Below are 25,475 nucleotides of genomic sequence, written 5' to 3'. Positions count from 1 at the left end.
GGCCTAAAATTGGAGGTAATATCTTGAAGGTTCATTACCATTGTTCACCATAAAGTCTCCTCTTTGCTCTTATTTTTTTTTCTTTTCTTAATGGGGTGGGGTGGAAGGGATACAAATAAGTATGGAGAACAGCAGAATTTGTATTCATTTTGTTTTTAAGGTAAAAGTCATTCCAAGTAGCTTCAGGACATGAAATAACCACTTTTACTGCGTTGTGAAACAGGACGGGGATGCGTTATTAACAAAGGAATAAGGCTTAATTTTACCTTTAACTAGGTGAAAGGTAATTGTGCTGAAAAGGAACATTGGGTTTATTTAGGTATTTTGAAAGGTTGCAAACCTGGGTTCTAATTTTCTTATTTCAGCTACATTTGGAGAAAGTAATTGAAATAGGGTAGCAACCTCAAGTCTTAAAAATCAGCGATCCCTGTTGTTGTTCAGCGTTGTTGTTGTTGTTGTTAAAGTATCTGATAATTTTATCTTCAGTCCAAATTTTGTTCTGGCCTCAATGTCATGAAAATGTTCTTGATAGAATTTGAGGCAAATCTCTCTTTACGTAATTAAGTCTTTTTTGTCACTAATAGGAAAGAACTGAGTTACACAGATACAGGAATTTTTATTTTTAAGATTTTAGGCTTTGATTCAACCCTCTGATTCCCAGAGCCCCTGCGTATGGTAAAGCTCATTGAGATTTCAATTCGTTAGCCCTTTCCCTGTTGGAAAATCTAATAAATAGTCAAAGGACCGCAAGACAGGCCTACTGAGCATGTGGCCTGACTCATCTGTATAAACTGGGTCTCCAGACCATTAACAGTGAAGAACCCAGGCCGAGTTTTCCTTTTAAATAATTGTCTGCGTTTTATTCCCTCTCACTGGTACGTAATTTGCATGTGTAGGTTCATGTTTCAGGTTTCATATGTTTAAAGTTGCTTTCCCACCCTTTGCCGTTCTGACATTCATGTTGATGCATTTCAATATAAGGGTGTGTCAGCACTTACATCAAATCAGTGTTCTTGTGAACAAACGCTCCTATCCAGACCCATACAAATTAGGCTTCTGAACTAGGTTGGCAGTCCCTTTCGTAAACGTCTGCCCATTGAGGTGGTCTTAAATGCCACCTGGCTTTAATTGCTTGAATTGCCTTTTATTTACGTGTAAATGGTTATCTGGAGATCCCCTGCAGAACTTCTTCCTGGGAGACTTTTATTTTGGTGCTAATGGTGTACTAAATTACGTGGGATGCCAGTGTTCAGTGGTGGGGATGGCAAAGGGCAGGCCATTCACAAAACAACTGTCCCCTGTGAACTAGACCCACTGCCTAGTTTTTGCTTAAACATCCTGGTAACTTATATTTTCCTTTTTGTTTCTCCATTTCACTTAATGATTTTCTATGTATTGTTGCAGACATCTCAACAGTGAGCATGCGCTGGACGATAGAAGTACAGCTCAATGTAGAGTACAAATGCAGGTTGTACAGCAATTAGAGCTACAGGTAAAACCAAATTTATTTTTAATATTACCTCAGTATTCCTCAAATTCCAAATTTCTGTAGTGTTCTGAAATGAGTTCCTGTGTACTCATTATTGAATGGAAGGTCCAAAACCTGTTGTTGTCCTTTCTTTTCTTTTCTTTTTCACTCTTCGGGAACGTTCACCTTCAGTTCCTTCTTTGGAACTGCCGCTCAGACGTTTCAAAGTCCTGTGCATCTCTGTGTATGCCGCGAACTCCCCACTACCTCTGTTAGCTTTCCATTTCTCTCTCGCTTTTCCTCCCTTTTGTCTTCTCCTGCAAGTGGGAAACGCTCTAAGTTACAAACTTCAGTTGCCTGTTGTTAATGTAAGCCCCCTAACTTGCCATGATCCCTAACCTGGAGCTAGGCAGCCGAGCCAGGGAGAGAGACTGAGAGACAATGGATGGGGATGGAAGGCACATGGGAGCATCAGCAAGACTGGGCCAGTACGCACGCATGCACGCACGTGAGCATGCTGTCTGAGGTTAAGGTAGAAGCTGCATGTGGATTTATTCCTCCTGTCAGTGCACACAATTTAAATATTTTAAATATGCACATACATGCATACAGGCACGTATTGAGATATATATATATATGTATATATATATATAATGTATGTATAATGTTATACATTATATATATATATATCTCATATATATAATATATACATATCACACACACACACATATATATAATCTTATTTTTGGCAGTTTGTTGGGCCATGTTGAATGTATTTTGTGACTATAGAAAATAAACGTCTGCAGATTTTCCTGGGGATCACAGTTGTGAGGGATGGGGGGCATTTTTAAATGTGGGTTCCACTTTTGATGTCACTTGTTGACGGACCACCATATTTTAACAATAATTCCCTTCTTGGTATAATTAATAGAAAATTAGTTTCTAAAAGTAAAAATTGGGTCAGAAATGGAGATTATTAAAATGTACAATTGCAAAAGCCTGACCCTGCAAACCCCATTTATGCAACCGAGTTCCAAAATGCTTTTGAGTGCTTGATGACCCACTGTGGCTTCTTCCTCTGGCTGGCTTAGTGTAGGCAAGAGGCTAGCCGACTAGGGGAAATTAAAACAATGTTGTACATTATATTGTTACCAGCCATCGAAAAGCCTATTTTGTATGCAAGACAGCAATGCCGAGATATATGGAGAGCCCTAGGCTAAGTACAGAAGATAATTACATTTGGAATTTTACTGAGTTAAGTCATTTACAGCTTCAAATAGTTGCAGAGAAAAATCAGCCAAAACACACTTAAACTTTTTGTTGTGACTTTTCAGGATAGAGAGGATTTTTTTAAATTAGTTATCATCTTATATGACAAATTACATTTTTTAAGTAAGATTGTCTCAAAAGTGATTTTCTTTAGCTAGTTAATATTTTTCCATTCACACTACAAGATAAGAACTTACTAGAACAGTGGGATATTCATACAGGCTAAGGGCACGTCATAAAATCCCCAAATTTTTACATAACTCTTTGGAAACATCTTTAAATTTAGCACGCTTATTCAGAAGCAAAACAATAGTGTTATTTATCTCCCCACCAAAGTTCACTTCTTACTGATGTGTGATAAGCCCTTTAAAAATTGGTTTCAACAGAACAAACCATATGGCTATTGCTACCTAAATCTTTACGTAGTGGTGGTTACGAAGTGATACAAGTTCCTGCATTTATTCAGTGGATAAACTTAAATTCTTAATGTTCAGCTAGAATAAAGTGTTTGACCGAGTGTCATGGTTTGCCCCAGTAACTGTTCCAGAGTCCAGATTTGACTGTGGGGCCATTGTTCATTACTCCGAAACTGATGATCTACTTTATTCATTATTCCTCACTCTCCCCAAGAGCTGGCAAGAGAAGGAAAGGAGTTAGACCATCAGTAAGTCAAGTGGTTATCTCCTGGCAGCTTTCTTGTTTTTTGGTGGATGTGGCCTGGCGGTGTTATAGACCTTTTAAGAGGATTCTTTGATTATTTGCGGATTTCATTTGTTCATAGATTTCCCTTCATCCTTCAGCCCTAAATCCAATCAAAGGCAGGGTTTTCAACTTGTGTAGGAACCAAAGAAGATCATGTGGGCAGAAGTTACTATGTGGTAGATACCTGTAATAGTCCTTGTAATATTTTTGCTTCAGAGTTTGCTCTAATGGAGGAAGAGATGGGGTCATTCTGAAGGGTTTGGTTTCTTCACAGGTTGAGGGATTCGTTAGAGTGATAGCCTGGTGCTTGTCAAGAGCCAGAGTTGGCAAACCACAGATCATGAGCCAAATCCCCAGAGCTAAGAGAGGTTTTTACATTTTGAATAGCTGGGAGGGAGGGATCCAAAGAAGAATAAATTATGTGAAATTCAGATATCAGTGTCCATACATAAGATTGTACTGGAACACTTGTTTGTTGACGAGTTATCTCTGGGTGCTTTTGCACCACAGCAGAACATTTGTATAGGTGCAACAGAGTCCTGTGGCCTGCAGAGCTGAAAATATTTACTGTCCGGCTGATTCTCACAGAAGTATACCAAACAATCCCTGCTCAGGAGGATTAAAAAAAAAAAAAAAAAAAACAATTTGCATCATATTATTTGCAACTTGTTCCCTTAGGGTCTCGGCTACCTAAAGGCCGGCTAACCCCTTGTTACATGTTCCTTCTTTGCCTTAGTGTATAAAACCATTCTGGTCACCACACTGGTCCAGTTTGCCCAGCAGCAGCTTCATATAACAAGTACTTGTCAGTCTTGGGAATCATGGTAAGCAGGCTGATGGATATTCATTCATTTATCCGCTCATCTACCAATTCATTTGGCAAACATTATCCAGAGCCTGGATGGCAGAAACGTTGGCAGAACATGGCAGAAACACGGCAGAAACGTTGCTGAAGCCAGTAAAGGGTACAACACTGAACAAAGTAAGGCTGCCCTCCTGGTTTTTACATTTTAGAGGAGAAACAGACTGTAAATAAGTAATTTGCCAGTGGCAATGTCCACTCCTTGGGTAGAGCTAGCTGATGCTGATGGATTCTTGAAAATACCAGAAACATGCTCAGAAGAGAGTTTCAGTGCTAGAGAGGGGACGAACCGGAATAGATTAGTTATTATTCAAGCAGATGAAATATACAAGACAATGTTAACAGGTTTAGCAGTTAAAGACCCCTCGCCCTGAGATAAAGCTGGAATGCGGGACAGTTGGGGACAAGGAGACAATTATACTCAGTAGCTACACTCATTGTGGGCTTCCTATTACTCTCGTGTCCAGCATGTCTGTGTTTGTGCTGTCACGTTTGCTGTTTCATGTGCCCATGTCTGAAATGTACTTTTTAATTGACGTAATGAACAGTTGCGTGTCCACTGGGATTGAGGTATTGGGGAAACCAGGTCCCTGCAGCAGCAAGAATATGTTGAAGAGGTGTCCTTTTGCTCGAACGGCCTTTCCCTCTTATTTCCTGTTGGCATCGTCCCCCTATTCTGTCAACAGCACGCTAACGAATCACCCCATCTAGAGGGGGTGCCCTGTACATGACCAACTCCTTGACTACTTGCATTTGCCTTAAAGAAGGCATTTTCCAGACCAGGAAATACCTGAACCTCCAAGTATCCAAGTATATTACAGAATTATCATTTATTAACTTGAATTTGAAAAACATTTGTACCACTTAGCACCTCAGGAAAGAGTAATAGAGGTTTGAACAGTTACTCACAGGTGTTCCCTATACTGTAGGAGGAGCAGTTCTACAGCCCCTACTACCCAGACCTGCAAGGACTTTGCACAGCAGTACTTAGAGAGAATTACTGTGGTGTTTACATCTGGAAGAGGAGTCACACGTGTACCTCCATTAGAAAAACAAGCCCAATAAGCTCACGTTGGTTCTTACATCATAGATTAGTGGAGGTTCATCATGTCTACCCTAGAGCATCGCTGTGCAAGGATGCCACAGGAGAGTTCTGGAGGGCACCGTCAGCCAGCCCCAGACACGACCAAAGCTAATGAAAGCCACTTGAGTGCTGTCCATTTTTAGCCCCCTGGAGCTAAACCCCAGAAACCGTAGCTCTGACCTAAAACCAAAGGCCCAGTTTGTTAGCTGAAATCAACCTCTCCTCAAGAATTAGATGAAAAAAAAATTTTTTTTGTAACTATCGTTAGTCTCAGGGGATCGTGGCTACAGACGTTTCCTTTCTTGGTGCTGTCTGTACAACACTCTACTTGAATCACCTGAAAAGCCTTTACAATTCCAATGTTGAGAGTTAAGGCAACCAGGCAGAAATCAAGGTGACGGGCAATGAAGTCTGACTTAGACCCATCCCATCAGCATTGTGTGTGAGACACATTTGTATTGTTTTTATTTTTGTGGGAAGTTACCAAAATATATAATACGTGTTTTCCTGGCGGTGGGCCCGTTATGTGGAGCTTGACAACCGAGAATGTCTAGTTAATTCAGTTTGCATGTTACACTCTGTTACTGGTCTCAGAGGGGAGAGGGGTCAAAAAGACATCTTAGTGGGCGTTGTAGGCCTTTCTGAATATTTCTCACCACATTTCATTATTACAAAGTCAGTTGAAATTTTTGAATTTTAGCAGTGGACTAGATGGTGATTAACCCCGTGTATACCTCGGAGCCCAACATTGTAGAGAATTGGTACACATAGGCACCTAACATCAATCATGTGGGTGAAGGACATGGCTTTTTGAGGCGAGGGCGTGTCTTTTAAGATTTTATCTGTTAGATGCTTTCTTTTGACACACTCTTCTTGATGCTCTGAAGACAAGGGGATAGGTTAGAACTGCAGATGGAAGATGTTCCCATAATCGATATGCGTGGTCTTACATAGGTCATGAATGTGCACACAGAACACGGGAGCATAGACACAGGGTCTGGAAGTAATGTTGAGGTGAGGAATTGCCCACCCATATGCCACGGGCAGGACTGTAAAGAGGGACCTGAGGCTTCCTTGATAGTTGAGCACCAGCCATTGACCAGACAGGTTTAGGGATTTAAATATTCATCTGGCTACCTGGGCTCACTCAGGCAGGAGATGCATAGGAATCGTCTCAACCATTAAGCTGTGAATGAGATGGCACAGAAGGTTATCTTAGTGGCTGGATAGGAATTCCATCTTGGGAAAGGGAGAAAGTATCTGATGTAACGGACAAGAAAAAGTCTTCTGACGGATTTCCCTTTCTTGGAAAGCTGAGGCGTTCATGGTGCAGATCTGTTTTTCTGGCCACACATATTGTGATGATCATGTGACCTTTGCTCATTTGTCAGCACATCCTCTCTGGTGTACGAAGGTGGGTTTTGAATGAAAGAGAAAAGGAGCCTTGGAAATGCAGTGTTTGCTCCTGTCCGCAGCCCAGCCTGTGTCAGGGGACAGGTCTCAAGACAGGCTTCCTCCAATCCCTCAGCCTGTAGACCCTTTAAAGTGAATGTCAAAAGCCCCCACGGGAAAAAGAAGCCATCCAAACCAGTGGGGATGATCAGCCTGGTCCTGGCAGCAGGTGGTGGTGGAGGGGTGGGACCTTTCTTCCTTAATAATTTGATTCCATTCGGTCACCAGTTATCAACTACCTATTGTATTCTGCACACGGGATGCAGAGGAGCAAGACAGCCTCTTCCTTCCTGTGAAGTGCAGCCGAGCAGGCCAGGAAGAGTAGCATGTCTCTGACTCCACGCCGGGCAGAGTTTATAAGAGGAAGCACAGGAGCATTGTGGAGGGCACGCAGGAAGGGACAACGGCAAGTACATCGCAGGCCAAGAGAGCCGTTTAAGGATTCGCTTTGATTGTAGCGTCAGGGAGGAGAGTGGAAGAATCTGTGCTCGTTCTTAAATTCATCTCTCTGTTCCTCCAGAAGTAGAGTGACCAGCCATCACGGTTTGCTTGCCTGGGACTTAGGATTTCCAGTTTCACAACTGGGAACGTTCCTGGCAAAATGGAATGATTGCTTTGAATCCATTGGCTTTGGAAGTGATCTGTACCATGCCTCGTGTTCTGCTTTTAATTTACAAAGAACCTGGGAAACCGTTTGAAAGGATATTTCTTGAGTTCCCACTATATGCCAAGGCACTGTCCTAGGGACTTCATACCCCTAATTTCATTAAATCCTCACAACCCCCCTGTGAGTGGATACTACCCCATTTCCTCAATGCTAAAAGTTGGGGTGTTTTTTTTTAAAGGAAAATTAGAACATTTGGAAATCACTACACATCGTACATCTATTGAGCATGAGTCCTGTCCCATTACTTCTGCCGTTTCTTGTCCTTTGAAAAGGTATTACCAAATCAGTAATTACCTTAACAATTATTGGCTCTTCAGGGTCAAAGAAATATTTCCCTGTGCTCTCGCCTCTTACCGATGAGGAAACTGGAGTTTAGAAGATCTCATTAATTTGTTCAAAGCCAATGGCAAATAATGGGCAACGCCCGGGATTCTAGCCCAGCCTGTGTAGCCTGTGCCTCCTTTTATGGCACTGCTGCCTTGCACTTTTCGTGCAGGGTCATCATGGCCCGTTGAGGTTCTGTGCCTACACCCAGGCGTTGCAGATCACTGGTTTTAAAACTTGGCTTTGTGAGACCATGCCTGTTCTCCGCCTCTTGAAGCTCCCTCCTCAGCAATCCATGGCATTTGGGCAAGGCTGAAACTCAGTGACACAGGGATCACTTGGAAGTTTTGTAAATCATCTACCCCAGCAACTGTAAGCTCCAAGAAAACGTCAGCAGGGAGAAAAGTGTGCGAGTTTCAATAGCAGAGGGAGACATTAAGCCTAACACAAATCAGTTACCGCAGAGACTTTACATGTGATTACTGTACCATTAGCGGTGCTGTTTGTAAGCACACTGGCTTCCTGGACTTTTGCAAATATATTATCTGTAATGTGTCCCCCCTTTGGACCTTTCTAACACCATTCAAGGCAATACTCCGAACAGTTCTTCACAGCAGTGGCCTCACAGAGCCTCATGACTCTCCCTAAGTAAGCTCAGAGCCTGTGGGGAAGAAGTCCTAATGGCATCGTAGCAGCATATTGTCCCTGCTTTGTGACTGGAGCCAAGAAAAAGAAGAGAGAGTCTCTGGGTTTCTCACTTCCACGTCCCCCTTTGAAAACCAAGACACTTATTTTTCATAATTTAAAATCCTGCTTAACTCTGGGAGCATTAGAATTCCTAGACTATGACTTGAGTATTAGTGTGCGTCTGCTTTAAATGTCAAGAGAGTCTTTAATAATAACACGTAAGGAATGTTAAGATGGTGACAGAGTACAATAAAAGTAGGGAAATTCTTCCATTGGGGTGAAATGAACCATAGGTTGCCTACCACCTGAGAGCTGCAGTTGTGTTAAAGAAATCATTTACAAGTTCTCACTGGTGCTGAGTTTTGAAGGCATGTGAATGACCGCAGTTTGATAAAGTGGGTCGAAAATAACTATTTGGTAAATACTCAGGCAGAAGAATTTGATTTCTTCTCCTTCCACATCGCTGTTTCGTTTGTTTTTGTTTTTGTTTTCTCGTTTGTCTTCTTTTGATCATACGTACTTTCAAGACCCGTAAGACTGGATGCACGCTGTCTTGCTCAGTTCTGTTTGGATCGTCATTGTGTATAAAACTAACCTGCTGCTGTTAAGGCATACCCAGACCGTGGAAGAGAGCCCTTTCTCCCAGACCTCCTGCATCAAACTCGTACATGTGGGGTCCTTATGAAAACTTACTCCCACATCCCCTTGCTTGGTGTGTTTGGCTTAGCAAGTTTACTTGAGACCCCGGTCAGTTAAATTGGGGATCGTCATTGTATGGGAATAATCTCGACTTCCCTGCTCATCAGTTAGTTGAGTGCCTGCTGAAACTCCTTGCCTCACCCTCCCTTGGGGGTTCTGCAGTGATTGTTCAGCCAAGGGGGTGGGAAGAGTGGCAGAGATCTGTGTTTTCATTTAGCATTCCAGGTGCTTTTGACAGTCACACCAGGGTGGGAAGGTCCAACTAGGCATCATATGACTGGGATTCTAGTCTTATTTCTGCCCCCTTCCCAGCTCCATGATCTTGGGTAGGTTCACCCTTTGAGCCTAAGTTTCCCCAACTGTAAAATGCAGGAGTAGGACGAGAGGACTTGAAATAGCCATAACAGTCTTTGCTTCTTTGGAATCCAGTGAGGGACTTGGTCCCTTCTTCTCATCTGTCCTTTGGTAGTTCCGGCATTTTTACACATCCAGAATCCTTCATTTATTTCAGATTTTGTTTCTCACGAGTGAGGACCACCAAATTGGGTTTAAAATGATTAGTCCTCCAGACAACATATAAAGTGGTTATGTTAAATGAACCTAAAATCGTGTTCCCTTTTCTCTGCTAAAAGAATGAGTTTAATCTCCTTATTTTTATCTTTGAAGATGTTGAATGGTGCTCCTAGCCTTTGGCGGTTATCAGTGTGTCTGGACCAGTACACGCATTCCAGTCTTTCACAGCCAGGACTGTCTAAAACCTAATTTGGGGCCATGGCTAATAGAAGAGGGGATGACCTGTATCAGCCAAGGGGAGAAAAAGCGTTTGCTTAGGATGAGGGAAAGATACAGTGAGAACCAAGGAAATCAATCCAGAAGCAATGGGCTTCATCTTTCCTACACTTTCGTTCCATTCTTCAAAACCTCAAAATTCTCCCTGCGTTGAGGCCAGCTTCAGACTCTGGAGAACTCGGGTTACGCTGGCCCAGGTTCCAAGCATGGGCTCAACCAGTGGAAGTCTAAATAGGCTAGAATGACTTAACTTTGCTTTAAAGAAAAGTTAGGTATTTTCGAATATTCGTGAAGCACTAGGCTCTATGCTAAGCATGTTATGTGCAAGCCCTTATCTAATCCTCAAAACAACCCTTCAGAGTTCAGAGATTATTATTCCATATTTAGAAGAAGAAACTAAATACTTTAAAAAAGGTTACATAATGTGCTCAGAGTTGCAGAGCCAGAATTTGAATCCAGCCTAGTCTGATTATAGTACCCACATCCTTCATCCATTTTCACCGTGCTGTCTCTCTACAAAGTTGGGGGGCAACCTGCGAATAAGCATTGCACAAGCAGGTCCCCTCAATGTGTGGCGCATTGACATTTCTCTTAAACCAGATACCCCTCCTGTGTCCACCAGGAAAACTCTTAGAGAGTAATTCTCTTCTGATAGTACAACATCAAAAAATTGTTTTAATTTGCCAGCCAAATTTTTAGTTGACCTTTGGAGTAAATTTGTCATCCTCCTTCTCTTTGCTTTTCACGGGATTCAGTTTATGAGGGAATGCTGGAATATATACTTGGCAATATTAAATGTTTGTATTGTCATATTATAACAATGAAAGGATGCCGTGAAAATTGATGGGGATGCTGAGCTCGTGGAATGATGGCATAAAAAGTAATAAAGAATCTGAAGGCTTTTTGAAGGGCCGGTGTATTAAAAATGCAAGACAGCCCCTGTAGAGAGAGGATGTGGTTTCGATAGGTGTGAATGATTAGCTTTTTTGCCTTAAAGAATGAAAAGTGAATTTGGCAGGGTTTTTTTTTTCTTTAATTGTTAAAAAGGATTTGTGTTAGAGTTAGAGCTGCAACTGATACAGTAAAAAGCCAAAACCCATCCAAGAATGTATTATATGCTAGTTGGTACTAATAATCCGAGAAAAACAGAAACTTGGATTTTTGCCCTTTTTTCTGTAACCTTGTAACCACCTTTTATAATAAAGCAGAGCTAGGATGGTAGACTTGAGTTTAAGGCAAAATAAGGAACCTGGGTAATGGACAATGGACAATGAATTCTAAGTGATACTCTCATGGAAAAGTGAGAAAATGTCTCCCATGGCAGTGACCTCCAGGGTTATGGATGTGGCTGTGTGTATAAACTCTAGGTATGTGTTTGTGACATGGTGTTACTGCATTTGAGCAGTAGAAGGTCAGCACGGTAGACATTTGGATGGAATACAGACGTGTGGATTCCTTTTGATGCTGGGAATTTGGATTTCCTTCTACTTGGTCTTGGTAATTGCTACATCGACAATGCTTACCTCCAAATTAAGTCACAGTTAATATTCATCAGACTCTTAAGTAAATATCACCTCTCACCCTTTCATTCTTAATGTTCAGTATGGCAGACTACTTGTTTTTAAAACGAATAATATATATATATGCCTTCATTCCTTCTTGCCCCATGGTAACTTTTGAGACAAAACATTTTTTAAAAATCTAAGAATATTTTGGTTCTAACATCTAAAAGCTTAGAATAAATTTTAAAAAAACACACAAATAACTGTAGAAAAATGCCATTGCTAACATTTAATTGTCCTAACTGAGCCACTTTGGAAAACTAAATTCCTTTAGCATTATGTGTTCAGAGCATCTTTGAGTTTGGCTGTTCAATAACTTACTAAAGAACAGAGGGTGAATAACATAAAGTGGCTCCTAATATGGTATCATTTTCATTTCCTGTTTGTGGAAAGATAAATGCTAACACTGTAAGGCTTTTTCCTTCTTCTTAATTTATTCCTCCCTGCACCACAAGGGAATAAAAAGGAAAAAAAAAATCGAATGTGATATGGCTTGAGACTGAGTCATCCAGTTAAGATACGCCGAAAGCTTTTTCTCTTGCTTTTGTACCTTTTCCCTTCCCTCTCTCTGCCTTTGCCCAAATGCTGAAACACCCCTTTCTCTTAGAAAACACCTTTATTTACAAAATGTCTTATTTGACTTGAATTTTGGAATAATTCAGCTTACCAAAAATTGGGGTTTCTTTTTTTTCTTTTTCAAGAGTTTATCTTTAAATAATCTCTGTACCCACCATGGGGCTCAAACTTACAACTCCAAGATTAAGAGTCACATGCTCTACCAAGTGATCCAGCCAGGAACTCCCCAAAATTGGTATTTCAGAGATTTAAGGTTAATTATGTGACATAGAAGAAATGAGTCCCTCCCTAGTTCAAAGGCATTATTTTGGATAAGTGGTCTATAAAAGTGCTGTTCTAAGTAAGACTCTCTCTACACCCTTCTCTCGTGCTTGTTTTCTCACCCCCCCCCCCGCCCTCCCTCTCTCTCTCTCTCTCTCTCTGTCACTCACTCATTCATTACGTCTACATTTCCCCAAAATTCCACAGCCCTTCTCTTAACTATACCTTTATCTTTTGGAACTATACTTCCCACTTACTTTACAGAGGTAATTATTATCATGTCTGGTATTTTTGCCCAGAGCATCTTTGCCGTAGACCTCTTTGTTGCAGCAATTTTTACCACAGAACTAATTGTCCTAAAGCAATTTTGCCATAAGAGATTAAAAAAAAAAAAAAAAAGTAACTGGTTGACAGTTTGGTTTGACACTTTGGTTTCATTTCTCCACTGACAAAGTGTTTCCATTTTTACATTTATATAATGTACAAATGTAAATCTTAACCCTCATGCTGGGGTGTACCATGGCACAGAGTTTTCAGCCCCCGTTTCCCATAGAACTTTGGAACATCTGTCACTGGACATGTGACAGTAGGCTGAGCACAGAGAACAGCGTAGAAGGCTTTCACAACATAGCACGGAGCTCAGTTACAAACATATATTCTAGTATTTGGAAACCCTTGCCTCTTCTAATGAAGGAAGAAATTTTAACGAGGGTGAATCAAAGCAACAAAAAACCGTGATACTGCGAAGAAAAGAGTTTGAAGTTAGGTGAAATGCCGAGGTAGAATCCACAAAAGAAAATCCGTTATTTGTGCTGTTATTGCCACCATCTCCACTGTATCTTCTGAATGCGTCCAAATATTTTTTTTTAGTTCACAGGAGAATCGCTTTCATTTTGTTACTCATTTTATGTGTGTTCCCTTATGCCCTTCTTCACCATCCCTCTCTTATTGGCCACGATTTTATCCTTTATGGTAAAATTGTCTTCTGGACGATCAGGTGTGTGGCCAGAATTCTGGTGGCAAAAATGCTGGTGGCAAAACTATCTAGAATCAATTATTCTATGTCCCCTTTGCCCAGGTGTCTTAAATTATCAAAACTATCACCATGTTAAAATGGTTGGAGGCACGTATAAAGAAAGTAGCATCCAGTGAATAGTATTTGAGTGCCTCCAATGTACATTTGATGAAAAACCTGGGTGCTGTCAGAAGGTAATTATCTGTACAATGAGAAGACTGAAATTTTTGCTCAGATGGGACTAACACATAGTAGGTGCTCACATACTGAGGAAATTAATGACGAAGCTTGTTCTCCATGCCCTTGACCATAAGAACTTGTCATCTCCTGTAGCCCTGTGCTTGCCCGGCTAACACTGCTTCGCAGCACTGTGCTAATCCATGCCTGCCTGTTAAGAAAGGTGAAGTTAATTTTGCATAAATGTCCCCATGTGTCTGGGAGCTTTTCCACAACCACAAAAGATGAATTTATGAGTTTTAGCTACCTAGCTCATTTTCCTTTGGCTTCCTCATGAATAAGATTGGTTAATAGGCATGATTCACGTTTTTGTCTTTTAGCTGTCTGTGTTACATGGGACTCCTTGGTGCCAGCAGGTCTAGAACTTCCCAGTTAAAAGCTAATGCATCTTGTGTTGAGAAATCTCACACTGACACCTCCAGTTACTTCGAGTTTGGCAATGGTTGTGTAGATTTCAAAACGATTAAGCAATGAGAAAGATTTTGTCATGTGCAATGGTGCTATAGTTTAATTTGGAATATGTATCATTTTGGATGTTAAAATAGTAATGCATCTGTATTCAAAGAAATAACAGAGCACTTTCTTCCTACTAGCTTGCAAAAGACAAAGAGCGCCTGCAAGCCATGATGACCCATCTGCACGTGAAGTCAACAGAACCCAAAGCCGCCCCTCAGCCCGTAAGTACCGAGCTACACCAGGGGAAACTTCACACTATTTCTTTGCTGCTTCCTCACCCCTAAGCATAGGAGGCAGGAAAAGCTACTCTGGCAGCTGTTAGTATTGAAGGACATAAGTCAGTGGAGTGTTTCCGGTTACCTTCTATAAAGGGGGTGGTGTGCAGGGCATTTCACAATGTAGAGGATGATTCAGAATCGGTCTTTGGCCACGAGGCCCAACAACTAGCTCTTCGGGACAGATGATTGATGCTGTACCAGGGTACGAAAATATGATAGGTCGCCGGGAGGGGGAAAGGTCTTTCTAAATGGTGTGAACCCAGAAAGAAGACAGCCAGACCATGGAGTCAGAAGAAAAGGGCATTTCAGCCTGCATTAGCCAAGAGACTGCGGGTATGAGAAAGGGAGTGAGAGCCAGTGCAGTCTAACGGTCACAGAGGAAAGACATAAGAAATAGGAAGCACACTGTTGGAATAGCTGGAAGCTAAAATTGTGGAGGGCATCTAATGGTTATTAGAGAGTTAGAAGTGAATATTACTCTTTTGCAGTTAGGAGTTCCAACATGGTATGTTGAAATTACGTTTAACTTTTAGGAATCTCCTACTTCTTGCCTTGTTTCCTTTTCCTTAACCTTGAAGAGTGCCATCCGAGCACAGACAGTTAATATCTAAGCAGAAGGATGGTTTCTAAACCCCAAATCCTGTCTTGGGCCTCATTCCTTGCTATAAATTGATCTCTTTAACAGTTGTATTTCTCATATACTTATATTTCTAAAAATCCCCTTAGTAGCTTCTACTGATTATTCAAAATGGAGAGAGTGCTTTGCTTCTTGATTTTTAAGATTTGTAAAATTTAAAGGTACACTGCCTTTATTTGATTTTGCTTGGAGTCACTGTGTGAAAATTAATTGAGCGTTGACAATCTATAGTTAGTACCAGCAATTTTAATCAATATGCAATGATGCAGCGTAATGGCAAAGTATTGGTTTATCTGTTTTGACTGATTTTTTTCTATAAATAAAGCAAACATACACCCATATATGTATGATTTATGATGATAGAAATAAAACGGAGTCAGACTATTAACCCAGCAAATATGGTAGCCTGCCAAGATGCAGTTGGCAGACAAAATTAATGTCTGAAACAGAACACATTACTGAGATATAGGACATAAAATCATTAAACACTTTGTGCATCCATTTTTACTAGGAGAGAGCCCTTAGTTTCCGTGTGTTTTGCACTAAATGGCCGTAGGACTGAATGTGTAGGCTACCAAAAAGAAAGGGAAACAAAAAGCCCTAGGCCATTGGGTATAATGGGATGAGTAGTCAGTTGTGCCATTTGTGTTGACTTCATCAGCCCCTTCTTGTAATCATAGGAGCCCAGTTTAGGAAGTTGGTAAGACCCGGAAATGACTTCATGGGGTTTTCCAGTGGGCACAGCCAACTGCTAAGGGAATCGATAGCCTTCGGAACTCTCATAAAGTCTTCAGGTGGCTTCTGTTTGGAATGGCTTTTTCCCCAGGATGAGGGGTATGGGTCTTTAAAGCTAGTAATAGGGGAGAGAATGGGATTATCTCTTACTTCCTCCATGGATTCAAAGCAATGATAGAATACTGTTTGGCCTCAGGACTCTGGGAGGTACTCATTTTGTATCATGGGGCTCTTTGGGAGGAGGAGGGATGAAAGTAGAGAAGGATTTGTGAAACCCCATGGGGCGCTCCGTGAGTGCTGGGGCAGGGTGTTGGCAGAGAGGGCCATCCATCCAGGTAAGCCTGCATAGGCCACAAAAGGACCCTTGGGAATCTCCATGAAGACCAGTGTGAAGCAGCCAGTAAACAGGGAAAAGCAGTCGTGGGGGAAATGCACTGGGGAGGAAGGTTTGTCTTGATTAGTATTAAAAAAAAAAAAATGTTTTACATTCTAGAAAATTGTAACTTTGAAGGGGACCTCCTACTAAATTTATTTTTAACTGTTCTATTGAAAATTCTCTACCACTAGTCAACATTATCTCTTAGTAGTTCAGCACAGTATTTCTTTATTAAAAGAAATAGGCACGAATATTTTTGACTGAAAAATTAATAGCTTTTGAATTCATACACAGCAGGTTTTCTTTTGCAAAGAAGTCCAATATCGCTGCACAGCACTTCTATAACCATTTATTTAGTGTCCAAGTCAAACCTTTGACAGCTAGAGCAGCGCTACAAGCCAATATAAAGAACTCCAAGATGTAAACCAACAATAGGCCGTCTGTGTGAGGTTTGCCATTGTCAAATACATAGATTGTTTGGATTAGTTTATGTAAATGTACTGTTGTATTACCCTTTGAAAAAAAAAAGATCACATTTGTGTATGAAAAGTGGTTCCCTTCACAGGCAGCATTATAAATTCCTTATCCTTTAACTTACATGTAAGAAGTAAAAATTGGTGCCTGACAAGCAGATATTGCGTGACACTCTGTTGCTGGAGTGAACCTGCCTTCTTTTCATTTATTGGAAAATAGAAAATTTTATTACAGATACCATCTTATAAATCAGGAATTATTAAAATACGTATAGGTGAGGCATTGGGAAATTAATTATAAAAGGTAGACGTGTAGTGTTCTGTATAGATTTCTCACTTCCTTGCCAAAAAGGGGCGGGGGAGGCACAGGCGTTTCGCAAACCCTTGGTTCTTTCAACTGGAGGGATACGGAGCTATCTGATGATCGATTCTCAGGTGCAAAATATTCCTTTTCCCTGCAATTAATTTATTCCACCTTAAATAATAGAATGCACCATGTATCCTTCTAGAATCTTTGATTTGAAATAAGCAGTCGTCAGGATTCAGATCTAACCATAGATGGGGACTTTCATGTTACAGCCTTGCCAGTAAGTTGATGAAGTTTTTTTTTTTTTCTTTTTTCCGTTTCTGTTTAAAAGGAACTGCATGTTTATTTTAAAATTCTTAGTCACTAAGTGATAGAATGCTTTGCTGTAAACGTTGCTTTTCACTGAATGCCATTTGGGTGGTACATGTCATTTGTTGTATCCAGTCATCCAACCGGTCGCTGTTGCACTGCATCAGAGAAACTGCCACAACCTTCTTGGATTGTTCTTAGCTCCGCTCAGACACGTTCCCCGGACCCTGTTGCGGAACCCGTCTTCCCCTGTGGGTAGTTGGAGGATATGCTCACCTCTGGACAGTCTCGAGTGTTTAGACCTGGCTCTAAGCTCATCCCACACTGGGACGTGCATAGGTGAGCTGGAGGAGGAGTGCCCAGCTTTCCTTTTCCTCGGACACCTTCAGTGGCACCTCTTCCTGCTTTGCCATAAAATCCTTTAGACCAGAAAAGAGCTCTCCTTTAGTAATTTATACCCAGGACTCCCACGGCCTGTTATGTTTGGAAAGGGAATTCCTGCACTTAAAGTCCAGCTATTTTATCAACAAGTATTTATGAAGTAAGCTGCTAAAAGCATAGAGCCCCCTCCCTGCCACTGAGGTGTTTGGAGTCTTGTGGGACAAGCTAACAACCACACACACCCACTGCATGAATTGTGCCCGTGTCGTTAGAACGGCTCACCTACATCGGGGATTGAGAGTCTTCAAAAGGAAGCAACGGAAAGGAGTCCGATCAGCGATTCTTTCCTTGGGTTCGGAGTAGGGGCGTGTGTGTCTGTGAGGAAGGCGACTGGGAGAGGAAGGCATGTCACGGGATCAGTGTGGAGGAAGCAAAGGGCCAGCCAACATCAGATAAACTAGGCTTTCCATTTTTTAATTTATTTTATTTGTCAGCTTTTGATTTTATTAAGGCTGGGCCCGGCGTGGAAAAGGATATGTAAAAGTTTCCCAGAGCGGCCGTATATTCTAGCAGTTGGGTAGGCACGGCGGGAAAAGCCTTTCTTGACATGAGTTTTAAAAGATTCTTCTCCTTTCCGTGTGAAGAGAAGCAAAAAACCCGACAGTAGTAAACTATCCTGATGAGACTGATGGCTATTCTTTTGTTCCAGACTCAGTAACATTCTCAAAGTAAACACCAGAGTGGATTGCTTGGGGGTTCGTGTCTCCATGCTTGCTCCATGGAGAATTTGCTGAGCTGTTTATTTCCTTGGAGGGAAGCGTAACTCAGAGGACAAAACAATAACAACAAAAGAAGCATTATCTGTGTTAGGACTTTATTAAGTTGTTAAAGGATTTTTTTTTTTAAGACTTCCCTCTCATAATCTGTCAGGAGAATCCTGTAAATTGTATTTTATAATACTGAGGACACAAGAGGGACACATTACTTCAGGGTATTCCTGCACACCAGAAAACAACTCCTGATGCTGGAAAAACCACATTCCTTCAGATTTGGTGGGCAAGTAATTATAGCGTAGGTAGTAGATCCTTCTTTATGAAAATGTTATAAAACACTTACAAGAACTTGGATATTTGAAGCAAAATGCAGTATTACATTTTCCTTTTTATGCATTCTCTTTTCCTCCAACCATAGCAATTAGGACTGTTATGAAATAGTTTTTAGCTGCTGTAAAAACAAAGTGTCCCCTCCCCCCGCCCCCGCCACACACACACACACACACACACACATCTGAAAAAGGGGTCTTTTAAGTCCTGAAGAAATGGCTGATCCTTTGGGCTGCTTGTAGCCTTGCTTTAGGGCTAGAGAAACAATATTAGGCAGCCATAAAAGATCCTCTAGCACAACACACACAAGCTATTTTTATATACCGTGTTTCATGAAGCCCTCCCTGCCCGTCCCCACCTCTGTACCATCACTTTCTCATTCACTGCCCTCTGCCAGTGCCTGGCCCAGTGCAGTAGCTGGGACACCAAACCAAAGCTTCCCGTGCCCTGTCCTAGCCGCCCCACGGACACCCCTTAGGCCTCAGGAAGGCGGGCCCGCCCGAACGCCAGCCTTTCGCGTCTAGAAACACTGTGCAGTTTAAAGCAGGCCTCAAGCCCGAGCCGCTCAGGACAGTAAAACAAGAGCAGAAAAACGAGTTCTGTGAGCCTCAAAGTCTCTACTAAGCAGCTAGGTCCCCTGGTGTTTGGGTTTCAGGTCTGCCTTTTGTTCTCAGAATCTGTTTTCATGTGAGGCAAGAGCACAAACAAAAATAAAAATGAGTTCTTATGGGAATACTTACAACAAGTCTGTTTCTGTCCTGGGTTTACATCAGTGGTTTGTTTATTTTTTAAAAATGTGAGTGACTCATCATCTTTAGAAGAAGAGAGGAGGTTACTGTTTAAAAACTCGAGATTAATCTTTGAGAAAAGGGCTCAGTAGAGTAGCAGGCAGCTGACAGACTCCCAGTAGTTGGGATGGGTAAGTTTCCCAGCATAGTCCTTGTGGAAGTGAGCTGGGGGAAAAGCCGGTGGTTGAGAGCCCACGTGCATTTAAAACAGAAAACCCTCCAGCTACTTTAAGTGACGTAAGAATTTAACTTCTGGCCAGACCCTCAAAGCGATTATCTTTGCCGAAGTCATCACATGACGGAAACTTGCCATGTAGAAAATATGAGTTACTAACTTTTCTAAACATAGCAACTTCTTTTGAAATAGAAAATGGACACAATAAGAAAAATAGGAAAAGAAACCCTCCCTGCCTCCCAGTTGGATCCCTTCCTGCTCCATGCCCCAGAAAAAATAAATAAATAAAAAATAATCTTTTAAAACCTTAACTGTGATCAGAAACACGAAGCGCATATGCTTTCATTTCTAATTGATGATTATATTAAGATTTAATAGTTTACAATTAAGATGAATATTTCAAGATTATAGCAAAACCCACACCGTTCCCGATTTGCTCTTCTAAGATGGTAATTAATTTTTCTTTTTCTTTCTGTGTGTGTGTGTGTGTGTGTGTCCACTGTTTTCAGAGACCTTAATTAAAAGAGCAGGTTTGGTTTGAACACAGAGCCTGTTTTGAATCCTTCCCCCCCCCTTCCATCTTGTCTCTCCCTCGTGACCTTCCTCCCCGAAGATGGTTTCTCCTCAAGACAAGCATGTGATCATCAAACAGAAGTTTAAAAGTTAACAAACTTCTATAGCAGTTGACAAGGTTGACATTTCATTAACTTGTTGGTTCAGCCTTCAAATGATTTCACAAGGCGAAGCACCCCCTGTTTGGAGTTTACAGCTTTTTGTTCTTCCTTCCCTCACAGACTACAGTCATGTTTAATTTGGAATCTGGGCTCCTTTGGCAAATTAGCAATTAGAACAATTTTGTGGGAATATGTATATGTGTCATTAGTTTTCCTGCAAATTAATAGCAAGGGCAGAGGTCGGGCAGAAATTTTCCACTTGACTGCCGTTCCTCTATTGAGACTTGGCACTTGGTTGTGGAATGGCCACAGCTGCTCTCAGCCACCCTCTTCCTGGAGGAACTGTCTTTTAATTAGTTTACCTCACAGCCATCATTACAAATATTACTGCCTCCCCTCCTCGAAGTAAAATTACTGTTTCTACAAAATATTCCAGTGACATCTTGCACCACCTCACATTGGTGGTGGGGTCACTCGAATACAGCATTTAATCATTAGATCACCTCCATCCGCGTCTCCTAATTAGAACCCTTACAATACATTTTTATCTGGTAATTAGCTGAGATTGGCTGCTTCCTCTGTGGCTTATTAGAGACAGCCCAGCAGTGGGTGTGAATCACGGTGTCATTTGTCAAGCCTGGTAAGCCCCCTCTCTGCTCTCTTCTGGCTTGTGTTTATTTCCATTTGCTACCTGTGCTCAACAGCCTCCAGAAAACGCTACTGCCTAGGTCTTTGTGGGTTGTGCTCACCCTGGAGGGATTTTACTTTGCACTGTTGCTTTTTGGCTACAAGCAGGCCAGGTGTTAAGACCTGTGGTAAAAGCCACAGATGTCCGATTCTTTTCACATTTTAGGACACAGTACCATGTGACTTGTCTGATCTACATGAGCACCAGAGGATGGATTTGTACTTGCTGAATGTTTACGTGAGTTTTGAGTTTTTGGAGTGGAGTGGACTTGGTGCCCTTCCTCACCAAACGGGAGAGGAGTAGGCACAGTTCTCGAGGCCGTGGGGTTTCTAATTTTCATTGCATGTTTAAGAAAGTGACGGTGTTGAGGGGTACCGTTCTTAAATGGAAAAGGAAAGCCAAGAAGTACAATTACTCTCAGAATCGCTTTACGGTTGTTATGCACACTTTCCCTTGAATAGCGTCTGTATTTGATGGTAAGCTCTTCAGGGGCAGCAGTTAAATGTTCTATCCCTGTTTTTGTCATTTCTCTTCCAGATGCCTTCTGTTGGCTCAGTGATATTTATTGAATGTCATTTATAGGCGGGGATTAAAGCTATTCACTGAATCTTTTCCAAAAATAAGCATACAGAAAAATGAAACAGGCTAGTGTTTATTTTTCCCATTAACTGGGCCTGGCATCACAAGCGTGTGTCTGACTTTCGGTTCAGGTTCAGGATAGAGGCAAGTTATTTCATCGATCAACAGCCTCAGTTTGCTCACCTGCAAAATGTTGACTAATAACATCTCACTTATTGGTGATGGTATGAGACCTCAGTGAAATCACGCAGCGGCAGGTGATTTACAACAGTGGTTTCTACAAATGGTATCCATGACTTTCCAGGGTGTTTGGCTATTCTTACATCCAGCAGCATCTGAATTTTAAAAGCTGTATATTTATGAGCAGTAGCCTTTGAGGCACTAATTTCCTTGACCCGTTGCTTGGGCTGATGCTTATACACACTGTTGCTGTACTTGGTCAGTGATTAAGGCCCAAGGCAAAGAGGAGGTCAGCCCCAACCTTCCCCCTTGGCTTCTCAACTCCACTCCATCCCATGACTGCTCCTCCGAACTGTAAGCACTTAGTCTGCAAATGCGTGTCACCAAGTCAGGTTTCCAGCGCTCATAAAAAAGCAGCTCCCAGCATTGACCCAGCTTGCCGGGGTGGAGGGGGGTGGGGGTTAAGGGCAGTGTCCTCTCCATAGCTTGCTCTCTCTCCTCAGGCATGGGGGTTGGGAGAAGGGTCTGGCATTAGCAGAGTCAGCATTTCAAGAGGGGAGTTACAAAGCCAAGCACAAGTACAGGCTTGCAACCCAGTATTCCTTTCACAGTACCATGTGTACATTTTTCAATTAATATTTACCTAACGACATTTGATCCTTCTTTTCTTCACATCACTCGTCTTTATATCGTTGTGCTTTTTTATGGAACCACCCTAAACATACGGGAGGCGTTCTCATGGCTTTTTTTCATTACCAGAGGATGGTAGGTTGAGTCTTCTCAACAAATTCGAACTTTTCATAGGCTCTTTATGAATCCGGAGGAATCTCATGTTTAATACCTTGTACAAATAATGCCTTGTCCATCTGCAATGGTGAAAATACTTATGTTGTTAAATGATTCGAAATGTGGTTTGAGAAAACATTACCAAATAAGCCTACTTTGCGTGGGTTTCTTGGATTGGGGGCTGGCTAGAAGTATCTGAGATAGCAATTATGTGTAAATGGTAATATGTTGAAAATAACCAAGTTCTTTATCATAGCCAGACTTACATTTCTGGGAGAACAAATTGTGGGCAAGGGGGACAAGCCCTTTTCTTCAGTGTTATTAATAGAAGCACTTCAAGGTAAAGTCTAAATGGAAGGAAGAAGTACTCCTTCATTTTCCTGTATACTCCTTCAAATAAATAAACCCCTTTCCTGACCTGATGCTATAGATTCGATCATATTACTGAGGATTTGAAATGTAAAGAAAAATTTTTAGTTTCCGATCTTTTTGTATGTCATTTTTCTTTTAAATTAACAGATTCCAGTCGTACATTTATTAGAGTTTAGTGAAGATTACCCATAAAGCTTTCAAAGATTAGTCTCTGCCAACTGATGTAACTAAATGATGGTTTACTGGATCAGTGCCATTCTTGTTAATATGAGTCATAGGCCAGACATCTTTGTGATGGCTCCCTCCCTGAAGTTACATTATGAAGTAGCCTATCACTGTACCAGCCAGTGTGGTAGCCACTGGCTGCGTGTGGCTATCTAAATAAAAGTTTAGGGGCACCTTGGGTGGCTCTGTCTATTCCAAGTCTGACTCTTGGTTTTTTTGGCTTCGGTCACCATCTCACGGTTTGTGAGCTCGAGCCCCACATCGGGCTCTGCGCTGACAGCGCAGAGCCCGCTTGGGATTCTCTGTCTCCCTCTCTCTCTGCCCCTCCCCTGCTCACTCTCCGTCTCTCTCAAAATAAATAAATATTTTAAGTTTAGTTTTAATAAAAATGAAGCAAAAACAGTTCCACACTGGCTGCAGCCCTTTGCAAAAAGTGCTGTTTGGAGAGCTCAGGTCTAGCCCAGTGTATCCCAAGAGGTGGCTTCTGCAACGTTGGGGTTCAGCGGGTGCTACCAGAACTCCATCTCCCTGTGTGCGGTCTGCCAAGCACAGCATGCTACTCAGGAGGGTTCAAAAGCACAAGTACTACAAAGACAGTTCTTGATGACTGAAGAAATGTTTTGACCCCGAACTTGTCAGACTCACTGGGCTAGATAACCCCTTTCTGCAAACACTCATCTGTAACTGTCTTTGGAAAACACCTGTGTTTCCATGGGTCCATATCCTTTGGACATGGCCAGAGGTATTTTCAACTACTCAGTGAACTCGCCTCCTATTCCTGTTGATTATAAGTATCTGTTTAGAGAAGGAAAAGTAGCCAGGCATTTCCTGTGTTACTCCTGCTGGATTTCAGATGCCTTCTTGCTCACCGTTTTTTGCGAAGGTCTTCTAAGGATTATTCTTGTCCTCACAGCTGAATCTGGTATCAAGCGTCACACTCTCCAAGTCTGCATCAGAGGCTTCTCCACAGAGCTTACCTCATACTCCAACGACCCCAACCGCCCCCATCACTCCTGTCACCCAAGGCCCCTCCGTCATCACCACCACCAGCATGCATACGGTGGGACCCATCCGCAGGCGGTACTCAGACAAATACAACGTGCCCATTTCTTCAGGTAGATACTCCATCTGTGCCTCCTGTAGAATTGTAACATGCAGTTCTTGTAGACCAGCCTCTCTTTAAAAAGTGATAATTAATAGGACAATGATTCTTATTTAGCAGATATCGCGCAGAACCAAGAGTTTTATAAGAACGCAGAAGTTAGACCACCATTTACATACGCATCTTTAATTAGGCAGGTAAGTAAATAACACAGTATGTGAAATTCTAGCAAAAGGTATACATGTGCATGGATATATTGATGAAGTAGATTTAAAACCGTTTAGTATGCAGGCATGCTAAAACCTTTTCTATAAGGTTTTTTAAAACTGCAATATATAACATAATTGCTTTTGATTAAGTATTACAATACGATGTGATTATTAGGAAATTCATTTCACACAACAGTGAAAATGAGCCTGTTTAAAGATGGCAAGTCAATTATCACAAGCTACAGTAATCTCTGATCCCTAGAATTAATCTGAGCTCTAAATAATTACTGAGCTTTAATCAGCTAGTGAAATGTTTTGCATTTCTCTTTGATTCTGCTTTATGAATGACTAATAAATTAATATTTCTGTACGGAAACAGAAATAAAAACTCAAAACAATTAGATAATTCCATTTTGAATTTTGCTATTGAACTGTTAAATACAACCATTAATCTTAGATCATTTTGTGAAACCTTTCTTGGGCTTTAGCTCTGAATCATGGTCATTTTATATTTTCAAGAAACTGTATAATGACGATTCTGCTGATTTGGTCATAAATTATCTTCTTTTGTCACTTTTGCTTCACAGGCCATTCTCGAATCTCCAGAAAAGCAGCTAACACTAAATGAAATCTATAACTGGTTCACACGAATGTTTGCTTATTTTCGACGCAATGCTGCCACGTGGAAGGTAAGCTTTCTCACAGGCCTGTTTAGGCTTGGATCTTACCTTTTTTCTTTTCTTTTTTTTTTTTTTTTAATTAACATTTTTTTAAGCTTATTTATTTTGAGAGCGCGAGCCCGAGTCGGGGAGGGACAGAGAGAGAATCCCAAGCAGGCTGTGTGCTTTCAGCACAAGCCCAACGCCGGGCTCGATCCCACAAACCATGAGATCATGACCTGAGCCCTGATCAAGAGTCCCACGCTTAACCGAGTAAGCCAATCAGGCGCCCTGGAACTTTCCATTTATAAACGACTTTGTTGTAAGAT

At 41.5% G+C, this 25,475-nt stretch overlaps 1 protein-coding gene across 11 annotated transcripts in view; it reads left to right on the top strand.

Annotated features, from left to right (window-relative positions):
• FOXP1 (forkhead box P1) overlaps positions 1-25,475 on the top strand; it is a 465,483-nt gene that overhangs the window by 423,821 nt on the left and 16,187 nt on the right. For 9 of the 11 annotated variants that reach the window (XM_042929976.1, XM_042929970.1, XM_042929971.1 and 6 more), the window contains 5 exons: positions 1,405-1,492; positions 14,248-14,331; positions 24,090-24,291; positions 24,396-24,475; positions 25,075-25,176. In XM_042929976.1, the coding sequence (XP_042785910.1) occupies positions 1,405-1,492; positions 14,248-14,331; positions 24,090-24,291; positions 24,396-24,475; positions 25,075-25,176 (556 nt within the window). The remainder of the gene's footprint in view (positions 1-1,404; positions 1,493-14,247; positions 14,332-24,089; positions 24,292-24,395; positions 24,476-25,074; positions 25,177-25,475) is intronic. The other 2 variants (XM_042929975.1, XM_042929967.1) reach the window with 1 other exon arrangement.

The sequence above is a fragment of the Panthera leo genome, chromosome A2, assembly GCF_018350215.1.
Source record: "Panthera leo isolate Ple1 chromosome A2, P.leo_Ple1_pat1.1, whole genome shotgun sequence".
Classification (NCBI taxonomy): Eukaryota; Metazoa; Chordata; class Mammalia; order Carnivora; family Felidae; genus Panthera; species Panthera leo.
The sequence above is the reverse complement of the archived record's forward strand: the minus strand, read 5'-3'. Positions and strand labels throughout refer to the sequence as shown.